This window comes from Hylobates moloch, unplaced genomic scaffold, assembly GCF_009828535.3.
Source record: "Hylobates moloch isolate HMO894 unplaced genomic scaffold, HMol_V3 SCAFFOLD_19, whole genome shotgun sequence".
In the NCBI taxonomy this organism is placed as follows: domain Eukaryota; kingdom Metazoa; phylum Chordata; class Mammalia; order Primates; family Hylobatidae; genus Hylobates; species Hylobates moloch.
Window position 1 is genome coordinate 45,063,501 of NW_026652294.1, and position 19,873 is coordinate 45,083,373.

The 19,873-nt window shown below is 37.2% G+C and overlaps 1 protein-coding gene across 2 annotated transcripts in view; it reads left to right on the forward strand.

Moving 5' to 3' along the window:
- The window catches only part of LOC116458532 (protoheme IX farnesyltransferase, mitochondrial), a 142,225-nt gene that overhangs the window by 71,021 nt on the left and 51,331 nt on the right, over window positions 1-19,873 (forward strand). For both annotated transcript variants that reach the window (XM_032138270.2, XM_058431513.1), the window contains exon 5: window positions 18,617-18,687. In XM_032138270.2, coding sequence (XP_031994161.1) covers window positions 18,617-18,687 — 71 coding nt within the window. The remainder of the gene's footprint in view (window positions 1-18,616; window positions 18,688-19,873) is intronic.

A 19,873-nucleotide genomic window follows, 5' to 3' on the forward strand; every position in this document is an offset into this window, starting at 1 on the left:
GTAAGTCTCAGATGATTTAGCATTACAGACTTTTTTTGTAAAGACATTTATTATCTAACATTGTTTTATATAATTGCAGATTTCATTATATTTAAAGAGTCCATTTACCTTTTCATTTGTTATGAATTCTGTTGTTGTAATGATTGTTGTTTAATGTTTCATCTTGCCACATATAATTTAGAATTTCACTGCCTCACATAAGAGTAGCAGTATATGATCTGGAAGATTTTTTAAATATAGAATTGTACTAAATAGAGAATTGTGGTCCATATGACATTTCTAAAGTAAAATCTCTGATTGGAAATGTACTCACATAAGTTTTAAAATGTCTTTTCTGTCTTGAAGTGTTGTTCAGAATTTCTCCCGGGATCAGGTTTTCATTATGATTTTAATGTGGTCATTGCTAATATCAAGCCCATCTACGCTGTTATCACTCAAATAAGGAGTAAGGGCCTCTTTATTAGAAAACCTGCCCTCCCACTAGCCAGAAACTAGTACTCAAGACTCAAATCTAGTTAGTAAAATTAAAACCTTTTCTTTTTGGAAGTATTTTACTAAGACATTAACACTCTTCCGTTAACTCATATTTGTCAGAAAACTAGATGCTACTTTACACAGATAGTTGTGCAGACATGGAAAAATCATATGTATTTCTGGATTTTAAGAATTGTGTCTGAGACAGAAAACTGTGACACAGGCAGACAGCCGATAAATACATAATCTATTGTAATTCTCTTAATATTGGGATTTGATGACCAAATGCCATTTATCTAAAGCTGCATAATTATGCTAATAAAATCATAGTCACACATCAACTACTGTTATTTATGAGCATTTAAAAATATTTGCCTGCTTTCTGAGTTAAATTGGTATTTGGCAGAAGAGTTAGAAATAAATTCCCTTTATGCCATTTTTAACTAATTAAGTCTTTTTTTCCTTAAAAACAAAGCACCATTGAAAGACTCAAAATGAACCATTGAACTGTATTATATCTTTTCTTTATTAGAAACTCTTAATAATTTGGAATTTTTATCTACATATTTTAGAAAAGCAAACATTTCTTCCCAGTTTGCTATTAAAAAGAGAACTGAAAATATTTTGTGTGTATATCAAAAACTTTTCTTCCATAGATGGACCACATTGTTATCTTTTTCATTCTTTATGGTGGTGAGATCATGTATTACTCTCTCAGGACATGGTGACTATGCTTGCAACACATTACAGGTTTTTGTTTGGCCTCTCAGGAAAGAAGCTATGTACTTCAGTTTTTCAGGGTTCTGGGGAATTACCCAATATCCTGTCCACTGTGCATGACAAATGTCTTACCCTGCTATAAGAATTTTCAGGCTTTTTACATCTTTCAGCAAAGGAACTCTAGGCCCCCTCTATCATGTGGATGGTCCAACTCTACAATTAGATATAAAGGCATTGCCAGTAATCAGGTTGAAAGAAAAGCTAGGAACAGTTGTAAAAAGCTGTCAGGAGTATTCAAATTAACACCTATTCTTATAGATGCATATTGCCCGTATTGTCTTCTTAAGACCTCTTTGAAAATGTCCCAATGTATTTCAGGTACTGATTTTGTCCTTTAATGCAAATTATGTACTATGTATTATTATTTTAATGGGATAGTCATTGTTTTCATTTATTCCAATTTCTTCCATTGAAATGTATAAAGAAGTACATTTTTTAATGTATTTGCTTGAAAATATATACTCTTTAAACATGAAGATTTTTAAGTTATTTTAAAATACATTTATGGAATCGATAAGAAAGTCTTTCAGGATTGTGGAGAAAATGGGCAGCAGAGCAATTTTACCTAAGCCGAAATGTACTATAATTGTTTGTACTCCCAATACAGCATCTCAGAGATGGAAGAAACAGAGTCGTTAAAGAGAGGTTTCAAGTCGCTTTGCTTAGGTAATATAGTAGAAAGCTGTTATCTCCTCTCTGACCAAATCACTTCTCCTGTCACTTGGGTAGGATCTGAAGTTCAAAAACAAACTGTAATCTTAGAGGAAACATGTAAATCTCTCAGGGTGTTATTGAACATTTTCAACATGTTGAACATTATAAAAAGCATATGCAACTGTCTTTTAAGGTGTATTCTGTGTTCTCTGATAGGCAAAATGGATGAGACGTATTTTTTCCCTATTGCCCCTGGTTTCCCCCTTTTTGTTTCCCTCCTTCCCTTTCTCTCTGTTTTATAGAGTCATGCTTTTGCTGATGATTAAGCCAACAGGTGTCAGGAGTGCTAAAGCAAGCTGGCTTTGTGCCCACAAGCGTACAGTGCAGATACTGTGTCACTGTAGGTTTTGGTGAATTGTTGTGTCCTTCCAAGAGGAGGGATAACCCAGCTGAAATACTGCAACTCCTGAGGGATTAATGCGTTTCCTTTGCTTTATAGTTCAGAATTTTACAGTTTCTTTGTTTGGGAGTTCTCAGGTTGCTTAATGATTTCTCTGGCCTCCACCCCCACCGTGTTGTGACCAGATGTACATTATAACTGTGTTTGGACCTCTGTAGATTTGCCAATTTTATTGATTAGTATGTGGTATAACCTTTTCTTTTTGAGTACATTATTTTTCTGCAGTAGATGTTCATGTTCTGTTTGTTTTTTGTTTGTTTGTTTTTAAATGATGGCATTTTCAACTCTGTAGTATTTTAGAGAATGGATTCCAGGGTCATACTGTTGTCACATTATTTTCTCCTTGTTAATGTTGTCAGTAAGCATGCCTATTTTGTATTATAATTGTGAGGGGATCTGCAAGGATTTATTAACTATGAAAGTCTTGTATTCATATTAGGTTGTGGTGAAGGAGCACTAGTGGATGAAAAATTTTCTGATCTTTTAAGTCCTAGTTTGAAAGGTGTTTAGTTTTCTTTTAATTTTGCAACCTAAATAGTCTGTTAACGTTAGAAGTTTTTAGTGAGCTTTAATACGTTTATTTATTGTTCTTGAAAACTGGCCTTAAGAATGAACTGTTTTTAAAACAGTTTTTGCAAAGATGGAATTGTAGCCGTTGGCAGCTGTTAGAGTAGAAATTCCTTTGAGCTTATTTGGAGATTTTAGAAGGAGCTTAACCCCACCCTGGATATCCCCGTTAACTAAATATGCTGGCTACGATGTGAGCTCAAAGTTTTCTTTTCTTTTTTTTTTTTTTCTTTTTCTCTCTCTCAAATGCTAACTTGTGCTAAAATCAAATAACGGTGCTGTGAGATTTGTGGAATTTGGGAGAGGGGTTGGGATGGGGCAAAACTGAGCACAGTTAGGTATAAATGGGAATAATACGGTTAGAAGACAACAGGCTAAACATGCTATACAGAAAAGGGTAATTGATGGAATAAATTTCCTAGAAAGTGGAAGGGGACAGGATTACCAGTCCTTAGGTAATCCTGAAGTTAGGAGAGAAGAGGTTGTACGTACTGGTAGGGATGATAGTAGGAAAAGGAGGCAGTGTCCTGTTTGAGGACTTCAGTGTTCAATAAAGTAGAAGGCTGTGCCCTGTATTATAGGTGTGTGTGGAGGGGCGCTGTGTAGAAACATCAGATTCTTGAGAGTGGACCAGATATGAAATCCTTGTGAAAAGAAGCAGATTGAGTTGACTAGAGAGCACATTTGAAGTTTGTGGTTGTGTAGTTGTAATGAATCCTCTTGTCCTATAAGGTGTCTTTTTCCAGCATAGCTCCACTGCTTAGGCACATGCACAGAGAAAAGTAGAATATTAGGGCAAAAACTAATAAGCCCTGTGTAGTTGTGGATGTGGTTTCAATGCTGTGATGGGTCTTGACAGCCAGGGGGTAGAGTGAGTGAAGACCTGAAAGCATGTTTTCCTTGAGAAACCGAAAGGTAGCTCAGAATGCTTAGAGTATAGCATGAAAGAGGTAAAGAACAAGAAAGAAAAGAGCCTAGAGAGGTAAAAGGAGGCAAGAGCTGTTATGAAGAGCTTTGTAAGCCATGTTAGAGCATTTAACTTTATTCCTTGGACAGTGGACAGCCATGGAAGGGTTTTATGCTAGAAAGTAACATGATAAGATTTGCATCTGACAAGATCACTTTGACTATTCTGTGAAAAGTTACTAGGGGAGGATCATTACTGGAGGTAGGGGAAGTATCAGGGGGCTGTTGTAATCTAGGCAAAATAAAATAGCCTGAATTAAGGAAGTGGCACTGATGATAGGATCAAAAAATGGGTGTATTTGAGAAATATTTCAGATCAACATTTTGCCTTCCTCTGACTTTCTGGAGAAAAAAGTTTCTAATTGACTAAGGCTCCATTAATGTTGGTTTTATATTATCTCACTTTAGTAATACTTTATTAGTTTACCTAAAGAGGGTCTGCCATATATTGTATCATTCTGGTAGAATTTTTTTATTATCTTTTTTTCCTGACTAGAAAATACATGGTCTTATGACATTCTTCATAGAAATGGAAAAAACTATCCTAAAATTTATATGAAACCACGAAAGACCCAGGATAGCCAAAGATGTCCTAAGCAAAAAGAACAAAACTGGAGGAATCACATTACCTGACCAAATTACAGTAACCAAAGAGCTATAGTATACAAAGCTATAGAATAGAGCTATAGTAACCAAAACAGCATGGTACTGGCATAAAAACAGACACATAAACCAATGGAACAGAATAGAGAACCCAGAAACAAACTCATACACCTACAATGAACTTATTTTTAACAAAGGTGCCAAGAACATACACTGAGGAAAAGACTGTCTCTTCAATAAATGGTGCAGGGAAAACTGGGTATTTATATGCAGAAGAATGAAACTAGACCCCTATCTCTTGCCATACACAAAAATCAAATCAAAATGGATTAAAGACTTAAATCTAAGACCTCAAACTACTACAAGAAAATATTGGGGAAACTCTCTAAGACATCAGCCTGGGCAAAGATTTCTTGAGTAGTACCCCACAAACACAGGCAGCCAGAGCAAAAATGGACAAATGGGATCACATCAAGTTAAAAAGCTTCTTCACAGGAAAGGAAACAATCAACAAACTGAAGAGACAACCCACAGAATGGGAGAAAATATTTGCAAACTACCCGTCTGACAAGGGATTAATAACCAGAATGTATAGGGAGCTCAAACAATTCTCTATAGGAAAAATAATCTAATAATCTGATTTTTAAATGGGCAAAAGACTTGAATAGACATTTCTCAAAAGAAGACATACAAATCGCAGACAGGTATATGAGAAGATGCTCAACATCATCGATTATTAGAGAAATGCAAATCAAAACTACAATGAGATATCATCTTACCCCAGTTAAAATGGCTTGTATCCAAAGGCAGGCAATAACAAATGCTGGCAAGGATGTGGAGAAAAGGGAATCCTCGTACACCGTTAGTGGGAATGTGAATTATTAGTAGACCCAATATGGAGAACAGTTTGGAGGTTCCTCAAAAAACTAACAATAGAGCTACCATGTGATCCAGCACTTCCACTGCTAGGTATATACCCAAAAGAAAGGAAATCAGTATATGGAAGAGATATCTGCACTCCCATGTTTGTTGCAGCTCTGTTCATAATAGTCAAGATTTGGAAGCAAACTAAATGTCTATCAGATGAATGGATAAAGAAAATGTGGTACTTATACACAGTGGAGTACCATTCCGCCATTAAAAAGGATGAGATTCCATCATTTGCAGCAACATGGATGGAACTGGAAATCATTATGTTAGGTGAAATAAGCCAGGCACAGAAAAACAAACATTGCATATTCTCATTGATGTATAGGATCTAAAAATCAAAACAATTGAGCCCATGGAGATAGAGAGTAGAAGGATGGTTACCAGAGGCTGGGAAGGGTAGTGGGGTGGTGGGGATGGTTAATGGTATAAAAAAATAGTTAGGATGAATGAATAAGGCCTAGTATTTGATAGTACAGCAGGGTGACTATAGTCAATAATAATTTAATTGTACATTTTAATAACTAATAGAGTATAACTGAATTGTTTGTAACACAAAAGATAAATGTTTGAGGGGATGGATACCCCATTTTCCATGATGTGACTATTATACATTGCATGACGGTATCAGAACATCTCATGTACCCCATGTACCTACTATGTACCTACAAAAATTAAAAATTAAAACAATTTTAAAAAAAATTTTTTAAGAAAATACAGGGTCTTTATAGACAGTTGAAAACTACAAAAAGGTAAAGAATAGTAAATCAGCTTACCTCTCACTATCCAGAGACAAGGATTGTAAATATTTTGATGTTTTCTCCTTCCATCTTTTTTCAGAAAGCATTGCTTGCAAACTGAGATCTCTCTGGAAGGAAAAAGGGGTCAGTTCCCTAGCAGTGATTCTTAGAGCTAGTAAAAACCAGTTTAACTTTCTCAGTGTTTTACTTGTAGGATGTGGTACTTTGCCTCTGATAAGTGCTAGGTGACCTTTTAGATCCTTTATTTTCTCCTTTGAGGATGAAGCCTTAAAATCCAGCCTAATGAGAGACGGCCTGAGTAATCTGTTTAGAGGAGAACATTGCCCTAGTCACCACATTGAGTGAAAAGCCACTTCTGATGAATGCCAGAGCACACACATTCATTATTTCAAATGCCTCATGGGGGAAAATCAATGGGAAGGAGTCTTACTTAGTTTGTTTATTCTAGGTAAGGCAATAGAGAATTGGTAACGAGAGAGTAATGTCTGACTGGGTGTCTTTACTGATTTGTAAGCTGAAAGTAATGGCATGTGGAATCCTGCTGGATAAGGTGCCTCTCCCTGTGCTTTATTTTTTTTGTTTTTAACATCCCTTTTAACTTGGTGTGAGATTGATCGAGACATTATCTTGAACCCTGGAAGCTGTGAGCCATATTGGAATGACAAACACTTGTTGACAGCGTTGAGAAGATGGATGGAAAAACAAACTCCCACGAGGTTCACATGTTTGTTTTCCTGTTGACTCTCTAGAAGAATGTTGCGCCCATTATTTAATGTAGGGGAAGAAAAAGTTATTGTCAAATTCAGTATTTTCTGAGCCTGACTTACAAAAGTCTCTAGAATACTTCTGCCTTTTGCATAGGATATAATTAATCAAAGTATGACTAGGAAGTACATCAGTTGGGCTGTGATACTTCTATCCATTTTTGTTATCTATGTCATTTTGGCTCACAGAGTTCAATAGTATCACCTAAGTATGTATTGTCTGTTAGAAAGATTAATAAGTGCATTTTGTATCTGAGCATTAACTATTTGGATAATATATAATTAGAATTAATATATTTTAATATATTACTAGGTAATTATATATACTGTATTAAAATATAACGTTATATTTTATAATATAAAATGTATTGTTAGTATATAACATATAACAATATATAATATATTAAAATTAATATTCACTGACAAAAATATGTATAATAAGAAAGCACAAACATTATAATAGATGTCTAATAGATATTTATCCATTGGTATAATCATGCTGTAGATTTTTGTCATGTGACTATGAGGAGAAAAAAAACATCCATTTACTACTCTGTTAAATAGAACTGTTAATTGATTCCCAAACCGATTATGAGACAAAGGTTAGTATAAATACTTACTATGTTTATATCAATTAATGCCCTTCAGATACTTAAACTAGGAATACCCTTTCTACTATAGGCAAGTTATTTTGTAGGTATGATGTATGTGAAATGAAATGATTTGAGGTTGTTAGCTTTACAGTGTATTATAAATAATTTAACTGCATCTGTCTACCGAGCATCTTCTCACTTTTTTGTAATAAAATTTTCCTTTGCTATGGAGAAAATAGTATATGTGTTTTAGTAGCAATTCTGTGTCTTTGTGTCTCTCACCCTCCCCATGCTCACAGGATAGGCACCTCATTCCTTGGCCATGATGGTTCATGGCCGTGATGGTTCTGGACTTTTCTCTTGGAGCTAAGTGGAAATAAACTAGTTTTTAGGGTGGCTAGGAGTGTGGAAGGCAGGGACTGCCATTGTCATTTTGCCATGTCATTTGGTCATTCCATTTTGTCATGGAAAAAGCCTGCATGCAGGAATAAACCAAGCCAATTTAAGAGATGGAAGGAGCCGGTGTCATGATGGCATCATTTTGAAATCCTGAATCTTGTCCTTCCTGAAAGCAGGTACAACCCTGTTACAAGCAATAATAAAGCCCCATTTTCTTTTGAGCTAGTTTGAGTTGTGTTTCTATCACTTGCAATCCCAAGAGCCTGAGTAGTATAACAGATCACAGGATTGCCAGAGAGCAATAAATGTGAGGGAAGATAATGACTGATTGGGAAGGGAGATGGTGAGGAAGTGAACCTGAAGAAAAAAAGGAAAAGTTTAGGGCCGGGCATAGTGACTCATGCCTGTAATCCCAGCACTCTAAGAGGCTGAGGTGAGTGGATCATTTGAGGCCAAGAGTTTGAGACCAGCCTGGACAATATGGTGAAACCCCATCTCTACGAAAAATACAAAAAATTAGCAGAGTGTTGTGGCATGCACCTGTGGCCCCAGCTACTTGGGAGGCTGAGGTGGGAGGATCCCTTGAGCCCGGGATGCAGAGGTTGCAGCCAGTGGTGATTGTGCCACTGTACTTTAGCCTGGGCAACAGAGTAAAACCGTGTCTCAAAAAAAAAAAAAAAAAAAGGAAAAAAAAGTTTACAATGAAAGGAGTTCTAAAAGATTGGTGGAATTTTATGAAGAAAGACTGAGAGGAAAACCTCTTTTGAAAATTTAACCTAGACAGAAAATAAGTTGTTTTCTGAAGAAAAGGTGTTATTCCTTTCTGTGCAATATTAATGTTTGAAATGTTTACAGTCTTTGTGTATTAGGATGTTGGAGGTTAAAGGAGTCAAAGTTGTAGGTTTGATTTCAACTGGAAAGGGCAGAGGCCTTGGAGGTAACCTGACCATCGGAATCAATGTCCAGTCTTTCCCTCACTTCCCTTGTATCCCATTCTGTGGCGACAGACAACTAAGAGAAAGGACGGCATGTTTTCTGGGGCTTTGGTTTGTATAGTTCCAGGGAAAGACGTTTCAGTTGGCCCAGTTTGAATCAGATAACAAACTCAGTAATCACTGTGTCCAGGAGCAGTGTAAGGTACTGGATTTTTTAGCATTTGAGACCATGAACAGGAGCCTTCAACTAGAAGAAGGCAGGTGCGGTACAAGACTGGTCCCTGACAGAATTAGTTTGACCTGGACAGCTGCCCAAATTCTGTTTACTACAGCATATTACTTTCAGTGTTCTCTGAAGTAGTGTGGGTATATGAAAAAGGGGGCCAAACAGTATATTTTAAGGGTTGATATTACTGCATTTGTCTTTTGTTTTCAGCACAAGTTGCCAGAGTTTTTACTTCACTGCTTCAGAAGTAGTTGGAACCAACTGAAAATGATAACATTATGAAAAACTAATTATTATAAAGCACAGGAAAAAAAATGAGTAGACTAAAGCCAGTTGTATATAGGTTCTGAAATAACTGTTGAAGTGTTTAAATTGCTCATTGAAATATACAGTGCTTTATGTTTAGGAAATGTGGTTTAAATACCTAAACCAATACAGTAAGCCTAACTGAAAGCATTATAATAAATGCATGAAGAACAGAATCAAGTAGCATCATGAGTTCTGATCCCTTGGTACTAGGAAGAATTGCTGGGCCCTCACTGAAATGAACCATGAGTCTTGGTTAGCATGGTATTTTTGCCCAGATGTTGCTTGTCCTGCAAAATTTAAGCATTCATGGGAGTCAGATGCTGCTGCCAAGTTATGGCATCCTGGAGTCCAGTGGCTATCAATTTCTACTCTTCCATGGATGATGTGGTAGAAACATAGAAATATAGTATCTTTTTTCATCCAGATGAAATGATACATTAGAATTCCTGAACTAAACACACACACACACACACACACACACACACTTGAGAATTGCCAAGGTAGTTACTTAACCACAAGTTTATTTGTTAAATTAGATAACACCTTACAAGCATTTAAATCACTTGATTTGTAATTGGAATCCTCTTTTGTCCCATGAAATTCAATTAAAGTACATATATCAAGTCATGAGGAAAGATTATTCCAAATACTTACAGAATGTGTTTGAATATTGGGGAAGGGAAGGAATATGAATGTTTCAGGCAGAACCTTTTAATTACATGTAACTTCAACTAACTCAGTAAAGAATATAGACTCTAACAGGCAAATAATTTTTCAACACATTATATAAATTATACATCATTTTAAAATAATTTAGTGCAGTCTGCAGGTATGTTTATTTGTGCTGATGGTTTATTAAATACATTATTTATTGAGTGCCTATTTGCATGTTACTATACCATTTCCCCTTAACATTAAGAATTATGAATTCACATATCTCAGGAAGTCAGCCATTTAGATTGTTAGATAACATGAATATATTGAAAAACTAAATACCTTTAAGCAGCGGCTCTGTTGAAAGTAAGAGAAGTTCGTATCAGTCAAAGTTTGATCAGAATGTCAGAACCACTATGCAGGATATAAGGGCTGTGTATTAGTCTGTTTTCATGCTGCTGATAAAGACATACCCGAGATTGCGCAATTTACGAAAGAAAGAGGTTTAATTGGACCTACAGTTCCACATGGCTGGGGAGGCCTCACAATGATGGTGGAAGGTGAAAGGCACATCTTACATTGCAGCAGGTAAGAGAGAGAATGAGAACCAAGTGAAACAGGTTTCCCCTTATCAAACCATCAGATCTTGTGAGGCGTATTCACTACCACAAGAACAGTATGGGGGAAACCGCTACTATGATTCAATTCTCTCCCACCAGGTCCCTCCCACAACACGTGGAAATTATGGGAGTACAATTCAAGATGAGATTTGGGTGGGGACACAGAGCCAAACCATATCAGGCTGGTGTAGGGGTTAGACCTTACGCATTCCTTTGAGTTAAGCAATCTGTGAGGCTGTTGCCCCAGTATCTAATTCTGGGCCTGACAAAAGCAGAGCTGTCTGTAAGGGAAGTAGAAGAGAGCAAGAACAACCTGGAATCTGTGAGGACAACCTAAAACTCATTAGAATAAACTAGACCACGTGGCTGTCTCTTGCCCTTGCCTCTTCTAATCATCGGACTTTGATGATACACATGACCTACAGAAGAGCTTGTATGTTTCACCAAGGAGCAGTGCACATACTTGGCCCAGGATGATGAGAAGCTGGAAAAGCTCGGGGATCAGCTGCAACCCAAGGATATCTGGCAGGAGCTACAGAAGCTACAGGCCCAGCACTGCACCAGGCCAACAGTGTGAGCCAACAGATTCACAATTGTGTGTGCTCCACTGTAGTACCTGACCTTATGCCAATTTTCCAAGTGTAAGCATGGCTACTGCTTCATTTCCAACTTCCACATCTCATGTAAGCTTCTTTTGGCTAGCCCTAACCTAAAACTGTACAGAAAGGGGATTCTGGGCAATGTAGTTCTGGATTAACTAAATTGACACAACACAGAGCCATCATGGTTCACCCTTGTCAGCTTGGCAGTCAGATACATCTTTCAGCCATTCTAAACTTCCAAATAAGGTGATAGCAGAATCGTGTTTTATGCCAAACACAGTAAAACTTTCCCTGTTGCAACCCAAAAATCACTAATTTACTCCCTAAAAGAGAATACAAGTCTCTATTCATCTTTAGGTGCCATTCATTTCTCTTCAAGCTCCTTTATATTGCATAACTTAAATACTGAGATATGAGTCTAAATACTGTTAACATATTTTACATTAAATGGTAGGAGGATAGGAGAGAGGAGTAAAAAGGTTGATTCATATATACAAATACAGTTCTATCAAAATAAGAAAAAAGCATTTATAACTGTTCTAGTCCTCATTTCTGCAACTGATCACAGGGTGATTGCTGGTATTTATAACCACTCTCTTTGTCCTTGGCAAACACTTTGTTCTTACCACATAACACGACCAAAACCTGGAAGTGGAACTTTCATATACTGCTGTGGGAATGAAAAAGTGACACAACCACTTCGTGAAATAGTTTGACAGTTTCCTAAGTAGTTTAAACACCTCAACTATATGATATATGTGTGTTTAGCTTCGAGAGTGAAAAGCATATGTCCATACAAAGGCTTGCACATAGATGTTCATAGCTGCTTTTTTGTAATAGTTAAAAGGTATTAGAAATATTCAAATATCCATTAACCAGATATCCATTCAAAAACCAAATATCCATCAACAAGTAAAAAGATACACAAACTGCGATACTACCATATAATTGAATATTACTCAGCAATAAAAAGGAATGAACTATTGAAACCCTCTGCAAGATGATGAATATCAAAAGTTATTATTTGGGGTGCAAAAAAATCAGACAAAAAGTCCATTTTACTTACATAAAACTCTAGAAAATGCAAGTAATCTATAGGGACACAAAACAATTCAGTGGCTGCCTGAGGGCAAGAAGCTTGTGCGTTGGGTGGAAGAGGCGGACTACAGGGAAACTTGACAAAACATTTTGGGGTGATTTGAGTATGTTCAGTATCTTGATTGGTGGGCGTTTCATGGGTAAATACATAAGTTGAAACTTACCAAATTAAATAGTTTAAATATGTGTAGGTTCTTGCATGTCAGTTATACCAGCCCTCCCATTACTGGGTATATACCCAAAGGATTATAAAACATGCTGCTATAAAGACACATGCACACATATGTTTATTGCAGCACTATTCACAATAGCAAAGACTTGGAACCAAGCCAAATGTCCAACAGTGGTAGACTGGATTAAGAAAATGTGGCACATATACACCATGGAATACTATGCAGCCATAAAAAATGATGAGTTCATGTCCTTTGTAGGGACATGGATGAAGCTGGAAACCATCATTCTCAGCAAACTATCACAAAGACAAAAAACCAAACACCACATGTTCTCACTCATAGGTGGGAATTGAACAATGAGAACACGTGGACACAGGAAGGGGAACATCACACACCAGGGCCTGTTGTGGGGTGGGGGAGGGGGGAGAGATAGCATTAGAAGATATAGCTAATGTTAAATGACGAGTTAATGAGTGCAGCACACCAACATGGCACATGTATACATGTGTAACAAACCTGCATGTTATGCACATGTACCCTAAAACTTAAAGTATAATTTAAAAAAGAGATTGACTGTAACAATGGATAATCTGTATTTTTATTTACCGGTGACATTGCTATGTTGTAAAATTATAAAAGATTTATTCACTTGACCTGCTATTTTTTAAATTATGTAATTCTTGATGAGTGTTTGTTTTATTTGCATTATTTTGAATTCACATAAATTGCAACCACACACCTCTAAGTGGTTCAGACAAGTGCCATGGGGATTGAAAGGAGAGAGGGATAACATTTAAGTCAGAAGTTTAGGATTCAGTTTAGGTAGTTTAATTTGAACTTAGTTTTAAAAGGATGGGTTGGGTTTGTTAAGTGAAGATTCAAGGAACATCAGTCTATTCAATGGATGCAGACATAGGTGAGAAATGAGCAGAAGTGCGTGATTTGCTACAGTCCATCACTTCCACTGTCTTTTGAGATCCTCGTAGTAACTTCAATACTTAGAGAAATTATTCCCATTTGCCTCTGAGGAAACTAAGGCTTCCGACATTATTTTCTCCAACCTTAGGGTCAGAAACTGGCTGAGTCTCCAACTCCTATGGGCAGTTTGCTCTGTTCCTGAGATAGTGGCAAGTGTGACCAGGGGATAAAAATAAAGTAATTGAGAAGCTTGAAAGTAACGTTAGGGCTAGATTAGTGATATCCTTTGAATAACTTTCAAAGAGTTTGGACTTTTCAGGGTCCGTTGGGAATGAGCAGTGTGAGAAGTCCATTAAATGTCTTTGAGCAAGTAATTTGATGATGTTTCTATAGTAGTGGCAATAGTAGAGTGAACCAGGAAGGATAGATTTGAGAAATATTATGAAGTCCAAATAATCAGGATATGGTGATGGATATAGTTCGCCAATGCGCAGAAGAAATCAGAGCCTATTCTAAAGATTTTGACATGGGTTATAGAGAAGTTGTATGTTTATCAAAAAAAATCTGGAGAGGTACTTTGATTTTCATGGAAATGTGTTGAATTCAATTTGAGACACATTGAGTTTGTGATGTTAAAACATCTAAACCAAAAAAAAAAAAAAACAGCAATCAAGTGACATTACAAAATTGGAGCCCAGGAGAAAGACAGGGCTGCACACGTAGTGGTTTTATTGAAAGATAGGAGAGTGAGGCCAGGCGCGGTGGCTCACGCCTGTAATCCTAGCACTTTGGGAGGCCAAGGCTGGCGGATCATGAGATCAGGAGATCGAGACCATCCTGGCTAACACGGTAAAACCCTGTCTCTACTAAAAATACAAAAACTTAGCCCGGCGTGGTGGCGGGAGTCTGCAGTCCCAGCTACTCCGGACGCTGAGGCAGGAGAATAGCGTGAACCCGGGAGGCGGAGCTTGCAGTGAGCCGAGATCGCGCCACTGCACTCCAGCCTGGGCGATAGAGTGAGACTCCATCTCAGAAAAAAAAAAAATATATAGGAAAGTGAACACAGAAGGCTAGGGTCTGCACTTTGCGTAAGGCTCATTGTGTTGGGAGGAAAGAGAGATGTTGCTTCCTCTTCATCTCCACTCACAGCCCTTGTTCAGGCCCTCATCATCTCTCACCTGGGCTTCTTTACAATGTTTTCTGTCAAAATCATCCTCCAAGTTGCGGTCATAGGGATCAATCCAAAATACACCTCATACACAGTAGAGTCATGGCACATTAGCGTGGCACGTGAGGCTCTCTGTGACCCTTGTCTACCTCTGGAGCTTCATCACCAGCCATCCAGCAACACTCATGGTAATAGCAAATAAACTAATCTTTAGTAAGCACATTCTGTGTGCCAGGCATCATGCCTTATGTACATTATCTTACTCCTTACATCACCTGACAAGTTATATATTATTATTTTTGGTTTGCAGATGAAGAAATTAGGTTTACCCAGGTTGCATAGCCACTATTAAATGGTAAATCTGATTTTTTTTTTTCTTTTTTTTGAGACGGAGTCTCGCTCTGTCGTCCAGGCTGGACTGCAGTGGCGTGATCTCAGCTCACTGAAAGCTCTGCCTCTTGGGAGGGTTCACGCCATTCTCCTGCCTCAGCCTCCCAAGTAGCTGGGACTATAGGCGCCCGCCACCGCGGCCGGCTAATATTTTGTATTTTTAGTAGAGACGGGGTTTCACCATGTATCCAGGTATATCTCGATATCCTGACCTTGTGATCCGCCCCCCTCGGCCTCCCAAAGTGCTGGGATTACAGGCGTGAGCCACTGTGCTCGGCCTAAATCTGAAATTTAACCCTAATTTCTCTAGCGACAAGACTAGGCTCTTAATCAGTCTGCTGTGTTGAACTTCTACTAGGTACTCCAGCATTTCATCAAAGTTCTGCCTCCTACGCATTCGTTTGTGCTTCCTCTGTGTCCGGAGTGCTTGTCCCTCCTACCCTATACCCTTAACCATCTAGCCCTGCCTCAGCCTTTAAGCTTCCCTTAAAGAGTATTTGAGGAAAATCGTCCTTGCCCATTTCTGTCTCCCTAGCTGGGTTCAGAGCCCATTCTCTGGACTCCCATAATCCTTTGCACAACTCTGTCCTACTGCACATGTGATTATAATTAACCAGGTTCTCTTATCTCAGTCTTTCTCGTGGATTAGAGGTTGGCAAACATTTTCTGCAGAGTCAGACAGTAAACATTCTATGCTTTGTGGGCTATGCTGTTGCAACTACTCGGCTCTGCTGTTGTGTGAAAGCAGCCATAGCAATACCAAGGCAAATGAGTGCAGCTGAATTTCAATAAAACTTTGTTTATGGACACTGAAATTTTACTTTCATATAATTTTCACATGCCACAAATACTCTTGTTTTAACTTACTTTCCCAATTATTAAGGAGATATAATAAGACAGTGGCTTATGGGCCTTAAAAACAGGTGCAGGCTGGATTTGGCCCATGAGCTATAGTTTGTTGACACCTGCATACTGCATAGAGTAAGAACTTCTTGAAAGCAGGTTCTGAATCCAACTGACTTTTGTATCCCCATTGTATGGTGTGTAGTAGACACTAAGGAAATTGTATGGACTGAATAATGAGCCTAAAGAGGAGTACTGAGAGAATGTAGAATTAGGAGAACCCCTTTTAAGTAGTGTATTCAAGTCAAGGCAGGACTATTTTCAAAAGGAAGGGAACATTCTAGGCATTTATCCTGTAAGAATAATTGCACACATATGCAGATACATGTTTAGGGATGTTTGTCGTTTAGAATGATGAAAAACAACCTGCGCGTTCATCTCTATGGGATTGGTTGTGGAATATGCTGCAGTCGATAAAAACTGCAGCTGCCACAGTTGCTTCCGACAGAAACCAATTCAAAAAAGCTACCTGTAGAGTGAACACTGCCATTTCCTAATCTGGGGTCTTCTCATGCAGCCATGGCCTCAGGTAGAGCAGGTGAGGCAATACAGACTCCTGACATTTAGTTTCTTATTCTGACTACAGCCACACTATTGGGCTGTAGCAGTGCCCAGGAAGCTCTGAAAACTCAGGCTTGGTATACAGTTCCTTTTGCAATGCATGTAAAATGCTTAACATGTGTAGCCCATCCTTCATAAAGGTTAGCCATCAAGAGAAGAATATCTTTTATTCTTATAATTACAGATGATATATGCTGTCTTAATGCTGTGGGGATAGTGGTGGTTATCATTATTGGTATGTGGTTTTATTTTAAAGGTCTGAGAATCACAGGTACCTGACCATTGGTTAAATGAGCTATAACTGGATGGTCATTATGACCCAAGTATGAGAGACTAGGGTTAGTAGATACTTACTATGAATGACAGGGAATCCTCACTGTGGGTAACTACTTACAGTGTTGTGAGTGAAGTGACTATAGTAACCTGAAAGGAATGAGAAAAATAAATAAATAATCGTATTGGAAAATGTCATTGTGTTTAGGAATATTAAGACGTAAAAAAAAATTAAAAGTAGATAGTCTGTAGTATAGGATATGGGGAAAGGAAACATATGTCAAAGTTTTTTACAAAATTAAAGGGAACACAGCTTACCAGATGTCCCAAACTTACCGGGATAAATTCTACATTTCTCAAATAGTTCAGAATAAATTTTCTTTTATTTTTAACATACACTTCTTAGTAAATCATACTAGATGACTTGTAAAATACAATAAAATAGAATCACTTATTCGTCTTTTTAGCACTAGTGTTTATTTTTTTCTAACATTTATAGAACACATATTGAGTACAACACACTCTACAAGGAGCTATGATTCATACAGACATAAGTAAGAAACGATCCCTGTCACTCAAATCTAGTCAGACCAGGAATTTCTGAAATCTGTTATTTATGTTTCTCTTGAAAAAAGGTTTCATGGTCAAATAAATTTGGGAAACACTGCCTAAAGTAAGGTTAATTAGGTTTCTTCACTTTGGGATTTCTCAGAGATTTTATTGTACTAATATGATTTGACCATAGAGTCATTCTTCCTGGGAGCAACTCCAGGGACTGTAAGGGAACATAGCTGGGGAAATACTGACTTCAGCTTTCCATTGAATTATTGTTTCATCTGTTGATTTGGTTCTAGCCCATTTAGTCAAAGATGTTCTTAAATAATAACCTGATCAGCACATTTTTTGAGTACTCTGTTTTACCAAAAAAGGAGACAAGTAAGAGACATTAATAACAAATGTAAGAACATACTTGTACAGTTTGTCAAGGCTTTGGAAAATTAGTTTTGATAATACCTTAGGCCTTGTCTTTTAATAGGTAAACAGTTAAAACTGTACTTCATTGTTAGGACGACCATACCAATCTATTGTCCAAGCTAGGATGCTTTCAGAGTGAAAGAGGTTGCTGTTAATGAGGCTGGCACCAAGATGTAAATTGGAACTATCCTGGGCAGAATAGGATGGTTACCTTCATCGCAGTATAACCTCAATTTCATCTGAGATCTTAATTACGTCAGCCCTGGTTCTTGACATCAGTAGCCCATTCCCCAGGGTCAGTTGATTCTTGATTGATTCACAGGCTTTGGGTTATGTGAAAGATTCTGAAATTATTTACAACACTAATCCTTCAAACTTGAAACTATACAGTTGACCCTTGAATGACATGGGTTTGAACTGTGTGGGTCCACTTATACATGGATTTATTTCAACCAAACACAGACTGCAGGATGTGAAATTTGAACTTAAAGAGGGGCCACCTTTTCTCATAGGCAGGTTCTGGAGGGCCTATTGGGGGAGTTGGGTATGTGTGGATTTGGTTATCTGCACATGGGGGGTCCTAGAGCCAATCATCTGCATATGCCAAGGGACATACTACTTGTATGTTTAACAAGTGATTTTCAAAGTGGATAAAAGTAGATATTCCTGACACCTAGTGCAAATTGTTGTTGTTTTGGTTTTTTGTTTGTTTTTGGAATTTTTCTTCAAGAAGTGCCAGGGTATTGATTTATACTATCAAAATTAAAATGAAGTTTACTACAGAAAAAATGTTCAGTACTAAAGCAGAAGAAAAGAATTGTTTTATAGTTAATATTTTCTGTCTTTTTTCATTCTTTTTACAGTTTTTTGAGGTGCCATTTGACTCAAACATGAATAGGACAAAGAACAGACCACTGGTTCGTGGACAGATCAGGTAAAATCACGAATACAAGTGTCTTCCACATTATAAAACATTCATTTGCTTGTTCATCTGAATCATTTCCCACTATTTTGCTTTGAGCTGTGAAGTGAAAATACAATACCCACAAAGAAACAAATTGATATGGAAATGCAATACTTTCCACCTCTAACTAAAATGTGTTGCAGAGCACTTAAGATGGATGTAAGAGTGGCAGGGTTTTTTTTTTTATGGTAGTAACTTATGTGATAAATTCTTTTTTTTTAATTCCACTTTGAAACATAGACTTTCTTTCACTTGTAGTGGCTGAAGATAAAAACATTACATTAACAGAAATGATCTTCAGACAAATCCATCCAGGGTCTCAGAAGAAGGATATGTCTGAAATCTTACTTTTTCAGATAAACTGATAATGCTGTTGTATGCCAAGTAAAGTACTGCCTCCATCACTCTCCACCAATTTCAATTAAGTAGAACTAAAAGGCATATAAATATTTTAATATCACTAATGGTTAATAATTAAACATTTTACTTCCAGGAGACCTCTAAACCGGCATTTAAAAAAACGTTTTTTTTAACCTAATATATATTACAAGCCTAGAAGAATAAAAAGGGCCAAATGGTTTATACTGACTATGTAAATCACTGGATTCTCTCTTCACGTTTCCAGGCAATGCCCTCATGGAGCTTAAAATTTATTGTGATAACACTTGTGAATCAAATGATCGCACATATTTAAGTAAAACAATAAAGGAAGCAAGTGTATTTGCAGTGAGATTAATCTATGCGAAAATGATCTTTAATATTAGCTGGTTTTAGACATTTCTCAATGAATTTAAAATATCATTATATTAAAAAGGGCAATAGAACCAGACAAAAAGATATAAGAACAAAAAACTCACATCTACTGATATTTTATTTCCTTTTTCTGAAATATAAACAAAGGTATATACTGTGTTTGAGGTTTAGAAACTGTCAAAAGTACTTTTATTTGGATAGATCTGTTTTAGAGGGGAAAATGCAAAGTCTGTAACCTATCTCAAGAGCTAAAACTACTCTCGCCACTGGTAATGCTTTGGAATTTCTGTTCAGTCATTTTTCCTCAGTGAAATTATACCCTCCTTTAGAACCAGGGAAGTGTAGGAATAGGCCCAGCAAGTAGTCTTTAAGCATAATCAGATAAAGGCCCATCATTTTAAAC